The sequence below is a fragment of the Amblyomma mixtum genome, chromosome 1, assembly GCF_055824585.1.
Source record: "Amblyomma mixtum isolate Tamu chromosome 1, ASM5582458v1, whole genome shotgun sequence".
NCBI lineage: Eukaryota > Metazoa > Arthropoda > Arachnida > Ixodida > Ixodidae > Amblyomma > Amblyomma mixtum.
In genome coordinates, this window is record NC_143012.1 from 135,764,628 (window position 1) to 135,778,686 (window position 14,059).

Consider the following 14,059-nt stretch of genomic DNA (forward strand, 5'->3'; position numbering starts at 1 on the left):
TTTCCACTAAGATGTCATTAACCCGAGTTTGTTCCCTCACCCACTCCGCCCTCTTCCGATCTCTTAACGTCACACCTATCATTTTCCTTTCCATAGCTCTCTGCGTTGTTCTTAACTTAAGCTGAACCCTCTTTGTTAGCCTCCACGTTTCTGCCCCATAGGTGAGTACCGGTAGGATACAGCTGTTGTATACTTTTCTCTTCAGGGATATTGGTAAGCTACCATTCATGATCTGAGAGAACCTGCCATATGCGCTCCACCCCATTCTTATTCTTCTAGTTATTTCCCTCTCATGATCCGGATCTGCGGTCACTACCTGCCCTAAGTAGACATATTCTCTTACTACTTCCAGCACCTCGCTACCAATTGCGAACTGCTGTTCCCTTGCTAGGCTGTTGAACATTACTTTGGTTTTCTGCATGTTAATTCTTAGCCCCACCGTTCTGCTCTGCCTGTCTAACTGATTGATTATGCTTTGCAGTTCTTTTCCTGAGTGGCTTAGCATATTGCTACGTATTACTCCGCCGATGGCAGAGTGGCAAGCCTCCACGGAGCTGGCTGAAAGGCACTCCACGCGTTGGTCGACTCCGCCCACCGTACGGGGAGAATTAAAAAAAAAGGCCGGAGCCGGACGTTAATCCGATTTTATTAGGGGAATCGGCCACACAGGGCAAGAAGTCGAAGTTTCTGAGAACGCTCGGAACGTGTAATCGGGTTCCCGCGGCAGAAAGACGAGTTCAGATTCCTCTTCACTGCACCTTTAAGTCTTGATGAACGGCGAAGGAAAGGATAGACACACAGAACCAGCAGTATTGACTACCAACTCTCGATCGGCGCAGGGCACGCGGGCCACTGGCCAGGCCGCCACGCTGCTGGACAAAGCGGTCATGTTCAGCACTCTGGGGCGAGACGTGGCCGAGGAAGTCAACGCCGGCGTCAAGAGGGCCCGCCTGAGCGACAGGGCCAAGCTGCCCCTGCAGATCTACTACGCACTGAAAGTGAGTCAGCGTATGCGCTTGAGCTCCCCAAAGAGCAGAAATAGCAGTGGTAAAAGAAACGAATGCTGTCATCTGTTTGTTTTCTGGGCTATCTAAAAATGCATATTTTGGCAGTCCATATCGTTGTCAGCTAAAAACTTGAGCTGCCTGATATTGTTGCCCAGCAGCGACGGCAGTCAGGCAAACGGAGGTTCCGAAAAGCAGACTGGCTTTACTTTCAGATGAAGTACAGCCTTTGTCAAAAGTTTAGAGCACAGGGGGTTTGCTTCTAAGCACTGTTGTGGCGCTCCTTTAGCACCTGTGGAAGTCGTACGCATCGGAGGCAACAGGACAAAACATCTTCTTACCTTACGAACCAGACAGTGTGCTTCAGAAGCAAACCCACTGGGCTGCAAGTTTTTGCCAAAGGCTGTACGCTCGGCAGCAATGGGTAGAATGGCTGCTCCGTCTTAAGACAGCGCAGCACACTTTTCCGAGAAAAAGCAACACGGATAGTAATCTCGAACATCATAGAAAATGCTCGAGCCAGCGGGAAGTGGTTCCAAATCGCGCTAGCTGCGTCTTGCCTGGCAAAGAGAAAGCTCTAAGGCCGAAATTTGCGTTTCTGCGAACAACGCAGCGACGCATGCTATGAGGAACACCGTGGTGGACGGCGCCGAATCAGTTTAAACCAGCTCCAGCGCTTATTTACCATACACTGACAGGAACACCCACTGACACCAAGTTTCGCCCACACAAGCAGGCGTAAAAACAGCTTCCTCCCCAGAGCTGTACATGAATGCAATGCCTTACTTTCCCACATTTTTTATTCAGGTAATATTAGAGCAGCATTAGAACGTCACCTCCTTGTTTCATGAATTCTTAGTTTCATATGAAGATGCCAGACAGTTTATTTGTTTTTGTTTGTTTTTCTCGGCTATTTTTGTCTGTATAAGCTTGTTATTTCTTGTTAAATGACTGAATATGCGGCTCCTGCCAGGACCATACATGGTCTGTAATATTTCAAATAAATAAATAAATAAATGCAATAGGACACGCTGAAGCTATGGGTAGTGAAGGAAAAATTAGCACAAGGGAGACGAGCAAGGCAAGGCTGGAATATTGGTTGCGTAAAAACAGAAAGCAAGAATTACACGATCAGCCTATAAATGTAATAATATATCTAGAACAAAAGAAAATACATTCGGATGTCAAATAACCAGAATGATACTTAAAGATAAAAGGAATACGAAATCTGTAGGTCATAAATAGGTCAGAAGTGCGAAATAAATCGTTTGCAGTATGTTTGAACATAGCACGTCCCTTTACGTGACGTAATGATGGCTCAGGATAGGACGCAGGTTAGCTGACGATTTCTTTTGTCTTTTGCTGTGCCCCATGCACATGTAACTACAAGTGCGGCAAGAGTATTACCGAGCACGCTTCGGGTTTTAAAATTCTCGCCCGTTTCTTACACAAGATATGATGGTTTCTTAGGTTCATACAGAAGCTCACCAGCGGCATGTGCTAACATGTGTGTTAAATAGTTCCTGACCTTCTTTTGCCCTGCAGTGGGCGTAGTCAATCTGATGATGATGATGACGGCGTGAAAAGAGCTCGGTCGCCGAGACGTGCTCCGTAATGCCATGGCATGGACTCTACATTAATTAATTCGATGCTCAATTTCGTCAGGCAACGCAGCTCCAGCCGCTGCGCTGGTTAGGAGAGAATTCCTGTGTGATCCATACATCGCCAGCTCGCAAGGCCCAACCCTTCTTTCCAGCCAGGAGGCGTTTTCGTAACGCGAGTGGCTGCCCTTTGCAGCTGCTGCTCAACGTGGACAAGGGTCTTGAGAAAGTCGCCAGCAAGGCAGCCGACCTGCGCCTGTCCGTAGAGGGAATGCTGACGGCGACTCAGATGTACCACTACCTCTGCTGCAACCTCCACCATCTTCGGGAGGTATGATTCGTCCCTCGTTCTTACAGCCGGGTGTCATCTCTCGCGCACTTCAGCGGGCGCTCTCAGACGTGTAGGGGTAGCGGTCTCGATCACAAAGAAGATGCAATCGACTCAACGTGGTAAGCTTTGCCAGAGACCAGCTACCAGGGTAGAAAGGGGGTTGGTCGTTTGGTGCCCAGCTTTCGTCGGTCGCAAGCCAGAGAACGGGTCTGAATTCAATTCAATTCAATTTATTTCGAATTTCTTTTACAGAAAGTAGAAAACACCTTTTGGACTCATAGCCATCGGCTAGTTCGGGTCCAAGTACACAACATATGTAAAACCAAATTCAAAATGGGCGGACTTATACAGAATAGCGTAAGCGTAGTACAAGCTTAAAAGCAAAGCAGTCTAATAAGACTGGTAGATAACATTCGGCGGGACAAAAAAGAAAGAAAATGGCTTTGAAAACATGACATGCAAAGAGAATTTCAGACATCGACTGTTAGTACAAACTATCGTGTTACGTACAAAGTACTGCATAATAACAGAAAACTGTGACGAAAAAGAATTTCTGGTTAAATCGATTATTTCAGTTAAGTGTTTTTTCAACATTGTGTGATTTTTTTCAGAGAAATGAGCCAAAGGTTCACAAACAAAAAAAGTTTCTAAAGCAAAGGGACGGTAGAGAAGAATTTCCAAAGTAATTCTACAATACAAGGCAGTGCATCCAAAGAGGCACAGGAGAGAGGAGCAAGACCTTGCACCTAAAGTGCACTAATGCAGGAGAGGGTCAAATACAAAGAGAACGATTTGTTTAGCGGGCACTGCGGCGGTCCGACGACCGAAGGATCCGATCTCGAAGACTGGCACGCGCTGCCTCGTTGCTCCGTGGCTGGGCGACTGGCCGTGAGTCGTGCGGGAGAGCTTCTGCGAAGCTTGAACGGCGGCTCGGACTGACTGACAGCGGTCCACGTCCTTCATATAGTATAGGCGCGCGCCGCGTCTGCTCGTTCTTCGCGCCAAGGCAGACGCGCACATACACACAGTATAGTAGAATGGAGAGTTAGGAGAGTTGGTAAACGTTCATTTTGGGTGCAAAAAACAGCGCGAAAGGGACGGAAGACAAAGATGAAGCCAACCACGCGGACGAGCGCTGGCTCAAAACTATTATTTATTCGAAAAAACAAACAGATATTTATTGTTAAGAAAAGTCACGTGACCTGACATCGCCCGCGGGCATGCCCAGAGTACAGCAGCCTAAGAACTACATCCTGTTTCAATAATAAAAGCCTTACAACTGGATTTCAGAAGACCGTGACTGACCGCAAAAACCCGAGACAGCCCGATAAAGAGGTCTAGTTTTTTGAGAACACGTCATGTTCTTTAGTGCTTTTGGTTTTTTTTTTTTTTCGGGCTGTCTCGTGGTTTTTCTGTCAGTCACGGTGTTCGGAAATCGAGTTGTAAGGCTTTTATTATTGACACATGATGTAGTTCTTAGACTGTTGTACTCTGGGCATGCGCGCCGGTGACGTCAGGCCACGTGACTTTTCTTAACTATAAGTGTCTGTTTTTTTTTAGCAAATAATAGTTATGTGTCAGCGCTCGACCGTGCAGTTTCCTTCATCTTTCTCTTCCGCCCCTGCGCGCTGTTTTTTCCACCCACAATGTACACACAGTATTAACCGCAAAACTTCCCTCTCAACCTCGCGCCAGTCGCGCGTCGCCTTTGGCCAGGCCTGGAAACTGGTTCCCAGTAAATTCGAGTTTTTTCTTCCGATCCGGCAGCGCCGGCCAGCGAGCGAAGTGGAGAGGGAGTCACTCTGCACGGTCAAGGCTACGCCCTCTCCGGGGTTCTGTTCTCCAGTGTGCAGAATACTCTACGGGGCGCGCTGGCGAGATTGCTTGCACTTCTCGAATGTGCGCCGAATTTTGGATGCTGGGATGTCCAGGAGGGTTGTTTCAGTAGCACTGCTTTCGCAGTAAAGCGTGCGCTTTGTGGTAAGACTTACGAAGTAATCATTGGCTGCTTGGCGTTATTTCTATTCGTATTTATTTATTTAAAAAAATACAGCACCGAATTGACATTTTAGGAGAGAGGGAGGGAGTGAATGGGGAGAGGGGAAATACGCAAAAAAAATAGAAGTTAAGGTGACGTTTGGCATGTCCACGCAATATGACATAAAACTGAAGTTAGCCCAGGTTTTGCTTTGCGCGCGACACGCTGAACTTTCCAGTGTAATCGGCAAAACAAATAAATCCTGTAAATGTTGCACTTTTACTGTCCCTTAAATGCCAAAACTTTGAGCCAGAGACACCACATGGTACAGGCGTATTCAAGTATTGGCCTGATGTATTGTCGCGGGCTAATTGATGACGAAGCGGGCAGCGGAGCGCTAGCGCTATGACCACAGCCATTAAAATCGTGCCATCCGTCATGTTTTTCTGTATTCATCGGCTAGCAGAACCGAAAACTGGGCGAGTTGGTGAACGTTCAACATTATGCACAGCGCGAAAAACTAAGACAGGGGAAGAAACACGCAAACAAACAGCGCTTGTTTGTTTGCGTGTTTCTTCCCCTGTCTTAGTTTTTCGCGCTGTACATAATGTTGTTCATCAGCTAGCACGTAGCAATATATCGCATGCAAAAGCTGTTTAATTTCTGAAGGGCGAAGTTTCTGAATCAGTGCGCCCGAAATGTACCCCCTTTGCCAAAAGTAACCGAGCAACAGGTTCTTGCTTCTCAAACGTATAACGGAGCATTTACAGCAGCCCTAAAGACCGACCGGTGCCATAATGTAAGGACAAGGTCTCACCTTTCTTTACACAGAATCTGAGCTTAAGGGCTGCCATGAGTGCTTCGCTACGCGACTAAGAAACAAACCACCTGTGCCGGGTTACTTTTGGCAAAGACTGCACATTGTACTGAAGGTACATTGTACCACCACGTGACAATATGGTCTATTCTCGTGTACCTTTTACTAAAACCCGCCTGATTACTTGGTTAATTGAAGTGTAAGGACGTTCTGACTCTATTTGCGATTACCTTAGTAAATACCTTGTAGGCAACGCACACTAAGCTAATCCGTCTGTAATTTCTCAAGTCCTAGAAGTCTAATGAATTACGGTACTCTGATCGTTCTTCCAAGCTTCTCGTACGCTAAAGGTGAGAAGGTACTGCGTATGAAGAGTTAGTTTTTCTACGGTTAGTTTTTCTAGCACAATCTCCCGTCTACCCTTGAACAGATCAGCTGTAACCTGATCTTCTTCAGCTGCTTTCCCCGCTTTGTATTGCTGCTTAAGCTTTTTTTGCGCATACCTCCGCTCACGTCATACCAGCCCTTTCCACTATAGCCACTCTCCTAATGGCTCCCATGACAACGCAACCACCGGTTACGCGGACGATTTCAAAATAATGCAACATACTACTACCACTACTACTGCAACGATGTCGATCATGCGAAACCCAGGAACGAGCGCGTATAAGGGCTGTCGCCGTAAAAAGAACAATTAGATGAGTAGAAGACACCTACGGCAACCCCGCTGTTACAGTCCACGTACCATCCGCGAATCGTACGCGCGGTCCTTTATGGATAGCTGGATGCGACATTCTCTGTTTTGTTTCCTGTTGATATATGTATGTCTTAATCAGTTAGCGAATTAAACTTTCTTCAAGGCAATGTATAAATATAGATTTAGCTAAACACGTATGACACCCATTTATTTCACATTCTGGAGACGAATGTTAACTCATCACCCTGTCTCAGTGTCACCATACTTCGCGCACATTTAGCGTGCGTTCCCAGACACCCTTAAAGCTCGAAGGGAAGCGGTCTCGGACTCAAAGGAGGTGCCATCGACTCAGCGTGGCAAACTAAGCGGAGAATAGCTACAAAATGAAAAGAGGTTTTTGGTCGTTTGGTGCCCAGCTGTCACCGGTCGCAAGCCAGAGAATGGGTCGGAGCCAAAGGTTCACAAACAAAACAAACTTTATACAGCAATGAGACGATACGGAGGATTTCACAATCACTAGTACAAACACATACAAAATGCTTAACAAAAAAATGCAACTCGTGTAAATTACACTCGAGAGAGATTACAATACAAAAGGGATATTGCACCTAAAGTGCACTAACACAAGAGAGAGGCAAACAAACAAAACACACTTTGTTCACCGGGCACTGCAACAGTCCGACAAGCAGAGGTTCACGACGATGTCGTCCTGCAGGCTGGCGCGCGCTGCCTCGTTGAACCGCCGCTGGGCAAGTGGTGTTGTCCCGGGAATCGAGCGGGCGCTCTTCACTGAAGCTTAAACGACGGCTCGGACTAGACAACAGTGGAAAACAACCTTCTTATATAGGCTTGTTCCACGTCTGTCTGTTCTTCGCGCCAAGGCAGGCACGTACATGCACACACTATCAGCCTTGCAGTCTCCTTCTCTTTTTCGCGCTGGGCGCGCGTCCTCATTGGTCAAAGTCCGGGCGCGGTTTCGAGAAGCATCTGGAACTTTCTCTCGTGGTGCCGCCGCCGACGCGCGAGTGAAGAGGAGGAGGGCGTGTCTTAGCACACGCAAGGCTCGCTTTCCTTCTCACAACATACACCCGAGAACGTCCGGCTTCGAAGAAGAGCTGCGCGCAGAAGACATTGTTCTCTCCTTAGTCCGGCCCGACTTTGTCTTGCAGTTCGGTGGACAGCGGGAGCACTAATTCTTTAGAGAGCCTGAAATGCCTTTGGAAAGCATCATCAGTCATGTCGCTGATAAAGATCACCCGACACTGCGCACATCAGGGAGGCAAAAGGAGGAACCACAATGTTTACATTCAAGCGACATGCTTCATGGTGCTTTTAGTCAGCATTTTTGTATGTCGAATAGATTAGTACGCCGGTAGTAGTGACGAGCACTGTTCTTGCGGAAGTGCGTGTTCTCCAAGTTGCAACTGAACTGTTCCGTGAGCGGAACTAGGAGCTCACGCTAGCGTAGAAAACTCTGCAGACCCCGACGGCAACCTCTGAGCGCCGGCACTGCCACCGAATCACATCAAAACGGAAGCTACGAAAGTTATGCCGGGCCATGGGCTTCCCGCGCAAATTCACAATGAGAGGCACCCTGCCGCGAACGCCAAGGACGACTGCCCACCCCTCGTCCTCCCACAACGTTCGCCCTGCACATACGTACGTAAAAATGGCGCCGCAGCAAATAGAGTCGGTTCGAAAGCGAACTGTTTCGTGGATTTAGCTATTGGGGCTGTATTCTATAAAGAGTTCATTATTTATTTGACATTTCGAATCTATCGGTCCTCTCGCATTGCACGCTGCTCTCGGGTGACCTTGCAGAGCCTTTCAAGACTAAATGAGAAGCGACCGAACGATCAGCTCTTTGGCGGCCGGATGCCACTATTGGCTACGATGTGGTGAGGCCCAGTCGCCAAAGGCATTTTTTTTTTAGTTTGAAGATCACATATCGGGAATGCGTCTCGCGTCATCAGGACCCGCTTGTGATGGCGCTCTATGCTATGCGTGGTGCGATGGAGTGTTTGGTCACTGATTACTGTTTGGCTTGATTACTGTTTGCTTGATTACTGGTTACTGATTACTGTTTGGATTACTGTTGCGTTTGATTACTGTATGGCGACTTCAATTTCCTATCTATCCTTTGGTCTGATCTTGCTTCCACACTTTCGAAATCTAACCATGCCAGCGATTTTGCGCTCACCTGTCTTATTTTCGTGCTGGATCAGTTAGTGGCCCGTTCCACTCGAGTGACTGGCCTTTCTGCTAACATCCTGGACCTTGTGCTGACGTCGCAACCTGACAGCTTCTCGCCCATACCTTATCTAGACCGTCTCAGCGATCACTTGGCCATTCATGCTACATTTTCTTGCCACTACAAAATAGCAAATGGATAAAGAAAACGCTTACTCTTTACAACAAAGATGATTATATAGGCTTCAACCGCGACTTCGCTGCTTTTTTTTACAAGTGTACATCTCGTTTTTAGCTTCGCTCTCTCGAACCTAACAGGCTACTTACCAAGGCCTAAATGCAATGCCTAATCACCATATAGATTCCGACTATCGCCATAACAGAACGCCCTAGTTCCCCGTGGTATAAAAAATAGTTGAAAGACTAGACAACAAACAGAAGCGATTATCTCATGCAGCTAAAACTGTAGGCACTGCCCAGGCTTGGAATAAATAGCGCATTGGCGCTACTAACTATGACACCGAGGTAGCCCCAGCTAAGAATATCTTCTCTACCACCTTACCTAACATGCGGCATGATAATACCAAGCGCTTCTGGAAAGCAATAAGCCCCTCTACTTGTAATGTAATTTCATTGACTGATAATTCTGGAGTTTCAATTCCAGAATCAGACGTTCCGAGGACAACATAGCGTGATATGGAAAGAAATTTGATAGGTGTAACGTTAACGCGCGTTAATGACATCCTAGTCGAAATCAAGAGGAATAAGTGGGCTTGGGCAGGACATGCAATGCGAAGGCAAGGTTATCGTTGGTCCTTAAGGGTAACGGAGTGGATTCCAAGAGACGGCAAACGTAGCAGGGGCCGGCAGAAAGTTAGGTGGGCGGATGAAATTAACAAGTTTGCGGGGATACGGTGGCCGCAGCTGTCAAATAACAGTGCTAATTGGATAGGCATGCGAGAGCGGGGGTTGGGAACTTTGGAAGCTTCGCCTGAAACGAGCGCATCGGTGTCGCCACTTGAAGAAAAATTAACTTCGCCTCATCTGGCCAAGGGACGTGACCAAGGTGCCTGTTTGTGAGTTACACCACAATTTTACACATAATTGGGGCATTCGACAGATGCGTGGCTAGAAAGATCACGGCGCGCAACTGAGCGTATATGGCTTTGATTTCACACTTTCTGCAGTTCTGTTCTAAGCTGGACCATTAGATCGTGCCTGCTGAGGTGGCTCTGTTAGCGTGGTGAGCCTCGTGTCAGATCAGCCAGGGTAACGACAACCATGCAATGACGCTCGAGTATTGCTGCAGGCGGAAGATATATGGATGCACCTTCCTCCCTTCTCTTACGGCGCTATTCCGGCGTCTACCGGTGTGTGAGACAAATGCTCCGCCATTTTATTTCCTGAAAAAAACAAATCAATTGCAAGTCCGTGAAGGCTGTCCACGCTGCAGCTGCAGCTGGACCACGTTTCACGCAGCGTGCCCGATGAGCCTCGTGCAGCAGCCTTCGTTGTGATCTGGAGCGTCGTCCGATCACGAGACGCCACCAAGCGCTTCTCGGAGGCTCTGCGCAACCTCCAACTCCGCCCGATCCAATTGACCTGGGTCCCTGCGCACTCATCCCATCCAGGGAACGAGGCGGCCCACAATTTTGCCCGAGGATTATCGTCGACCGGGATGTGGTGTCGCCCGTCCTGCGGACGGCGAGAGATTTTATGGTTACATTTCATGACTTAACCATGCACTACCGTTTGTATATCCCCCCGCACATAGTTCTCTCACCAAACCCCAAGAGCTTCCGTGGAGGCAACTCCAAACGAACACCTTCCCCAACCCCGCGATATATGCCCTTATATACCCTGGGGTCTATTCCCCTTCCTGTCAACTGTGTGGCGAACATGCCACTCTATCCCACATGCTCTGGGCTTGCCCTCGGTACTCCGCTCCTCGAGGTTTTCAGCTCTCGAATCAAGACCAGTGGGAGGCCGCATTGCTCAGTTCCGACTCGGACGCACAAATCCGGGTTGTGACAAGAGCCCTAGAAGTCGCCGAACGCCACGGGCTCATGGCCACTTGATGGGGCTGTAACCCCACGCCGTCTGCTACATTTGTCGGCGGAAATAAAGTTTATCCTCCTCCTCCTCCTGCGCGAGTCTGTGTGGGGATGATAAAGTTTCAAAGTTTATTTCCCATCTAACACTACAGATGGAGGAATCGTAGAAAAAAGCTGCCCTTGGGCAGCTTGACAAGTCTACAATCCTAATTATTGACAGGTAGGCAACACAAGAGTTTACACAATTTTAAAAAACAAGCACATCAAGGAAGCACCCGAGAATACACGAAACAGCAATATGTATACATAATGAAACCTAAACCGTGTTATTCAAAAACAAATTATGTAGTTCACGACGTGAAAAAGAAAACAAATCGAGGTTAATGTGGATATACCTATTTAGAAGAGATGGACGTGTGTACTGAAGGCATTCCCTACCAAGATTTAGTCGAGGTGTTGGCACGGTCCATTCTTCGCCACGTCTTGTTGGATAGACTGATTCTTTTTTCCTTAGTTCTGCTAAATTTTTAAGATTTGTTACATTTTTCCTGATTTCTGTTTTAAAAGTAACACTGAGGCGATATTTATAAAGATTATGTGCTTTAATAACTCTGGAATGACAAAAGAAAGCTGCACTTGGATGTCGGAATGGTAAATTATATGTATTTCGGAGATATCTTTTTCGCATTAAATGAATACGTTCAAGGTTAGTGAATGTTGTAGTGCCCCACACCAACTAGCAATAGTTTAAATGCGAGTTGAATATTGAATTGTATACCAGCATCTTAGTTTTTGTGGGAAGTATGTATTTTAGACGGCCTATAACACCAGTGATTTAAGCTATTTTTTTCAAGATATAATTGACATGATAATCCCATGACATACTGGCAGAAAATATAACCGCAAGGCATTTAAACTGCTCAACAATTTCTACAGCCCGTGAGTTTAATATAATATTATCGTGCGGTGGGATAACTTTATTTTTCGGCCTAAATATGACAGCTTTGGTCTTACTCTCGTTTATTTGCACCAGGTTAACTGCAGACCAGACCTCAAGAGCTTTCATTGTGGCATTACATTGTTTCATAAGTTCATGCACATTTTCACCTGAAAAAAAAAAAACGCTCTTATCGTCGGCGTAGATGAAAAACTGTATTATCGCTGATGTGGACAATATCGTTTAGATAAATATTGAAGAGTAGAGGCCCTAGCGTATTGCCTTGGGGGACACCGCAGAAGAGCGGCTTCGGTTCAGACCGTATACTATTTATGTACACCGCTTGCTGTCTAAACGACAAATAAGAACTTAACAGTGAGAGCGCTTTTCCTCGGATACCATAGTAGTGTAATTTGTTTAGTAAGAGTTTATGATTTACGACGTGAAAAGCCTTTGAGAAGTCCACAAATACACCAATGACAATAGCTTTGTTTTCAAGTTGCTTTATTATACAGGGTGTTTCACCTAAGACTTTCTGCAATTTTTAAAAATAAGCTATTTGAATTAGATGCGCGCTTTTTCTGGCATAGCATTGTCAGTGGTGTAGTACATCATAATTCAACTAAGACGTGCTAACTAGCAGGCTTGTTAACCAATATTTAATAGTTAACTTTTAAACTATTAAGGTTGGGCTCCTTAATTATTGAGAGGCATGCAGCCCACCGTAAGTAATGTCCATATCCGTTTTTAGAATTTCGAGAACGCGATTATCCTCGGTGCTGTGGCCCAACAAATTTCGCCTACATCGCGCCAAATTACATGCGGTTTGAGAAGCTTGTAGGCAAAGCAACCTCTCCAGTGAACCTAACTCGTCGAAATAGTCAAAATTTGTTGGGCCATAGCGCCGAGGATAATCGCGTTCTCGAAATTCTAAAAACGGATATGGACATTACTTACGGTGGGCTACATGCCTCTTAATAATTAAGGAGCCCAACGGTAATAGTTTAAAAGTTAACTATTAAATATTGGTTAACAAGCCTGCTAGTTAGCACGTCTTAGTTGAATTATGATGTACTACACCACTGACAATGCTATGCCAGAAAAAGCGCGCATCTAATTCAAAAAGCTTATTTTAAAAAATTGCAGAAAGTCTTAGGTGAAACACCCTGTATATTCCTTTTGTTGGAGTAATGCAAGTTCAGTTGATTTGCTTTTGCAGAAGCCAAACTGAAATGGTGTTAGCAAGTTAAATTTATGGATGAAATTTGACATTCTTAGATGGACCATTTTCTCAAATGCTTTCGAAAACACTGGCAAAATAGAGATTGCTCTGTAGTTGGCGAGGGCGTTGCAATCTCCTTTTTTGTAAAGAACAACAACTTTTGCTAATAGCATTTTCTCCGGAAAAACTGCAGTTTCTAAACAGATGTTAAAGATATGAGCAAGTATGGGAGCAATTATATCAACTACATGCTTGACTGGCCGTATTTGGATATCATCAATGTCACAGCTACTGCTATTGTTAAGATTTCTTATCACCGACACTACTTCGTCTACCGTGACTGGGTGCAGAAGAATTGTTTCATCATTCTGAATTCGAACATATTTGCAAGTGTCAGATCCGGCAGCACGTGTTACAGCACGGGGAGCCAAGCTCGTTAAAAAAGTATTGAATACACTAGCCAGTTCAACGCCAGAAACTTCCTTTCCATCAATATTTAATTTTGTTAATGCAGTGCGTGAACTGTCCCGCTGCAGAAGTGTATTTAATCTCGACCATAGTACACCATTTCGAGCATTCTTAACCTCTAGAAGTGACACGTGATAGGCTGTTCGTGCAGACCGCAGTTTTTTAGTCAATTTATTCCTATATTTCTTAAATACCGCAAGGTCCTCAACCTTCCGGCTGCTCAAAAATTTTCTATACAGCTTGTCTTTCATTTGTATTTCTCTGCGAAGCTCTGGCGTTACCCATGGCTTGCGGATTCTGCGACTTTTCACACGTGTTACAAGCAGTCGTGATATATCTGTTTAAAGCAATCGACAAACGTATTATAAAAAAAAAACATTTGCGTCATGAAGTTCAGCTATCTTACTCCAATATACTTTCATGAGCGCATCCCTAAAGGATTTCAATGATGATTCTGTAAGAGCTTGGTATGTGATTGATGTGGACTTACTTCCAATTGTACTAGCGTTCTTAATGCAAGCAAACACAGGAAGATGATCAAGATGATCAAGCAGTTAAAAAGAAAGGAGCCGTAACACTATTATGGGTGGACAGCCTTACCGCGCAGAAAGATTGTAAACGACGCACTCGGCCTGCGTACAGCTGTGCCTAATCAGCTTCAGATGACTGTCCAAGGTGAACTGCTTACTGAGGGTGCTCTAGCAGAGCATTTCAACACCCACTACATAACTGCCATGACTAGCAATGCTGCTCCTTCTGT

General features: G+C 45.9%; 1 protein-coding gene across 3 annotated transcripts in view; it reads left to right on the forward strand.

The window, feature by feature from the left end:
* The window catches only part of LOC149367674 (uncharacterized), a 247,321-nt gene that overhangs the window by 161,989 nt on the left and 71,273 nt on the right, over window positions 1–14,059 (forward strand). For all 3 annotated transcript variants that reach the window (XR_016285090.1, XM_089556781.1, XM_089556773.1), the window contains 2 exons: window positions 840–998; window positions 2,802–2,936. Coding sequence is in view for 2 of the 3 variants with exons in the window: in XM_089556781.1 (XP_089412907.1) it covers window positions 840–998; window positions 2,802–2,936 (294 nt within the window). In the remaining variant the exon portion in view is untranslated. The remainder of the gene's footprint in view (window positions 1–839; window positions 999–2,801; window positions 2,937–14,059) is intronic.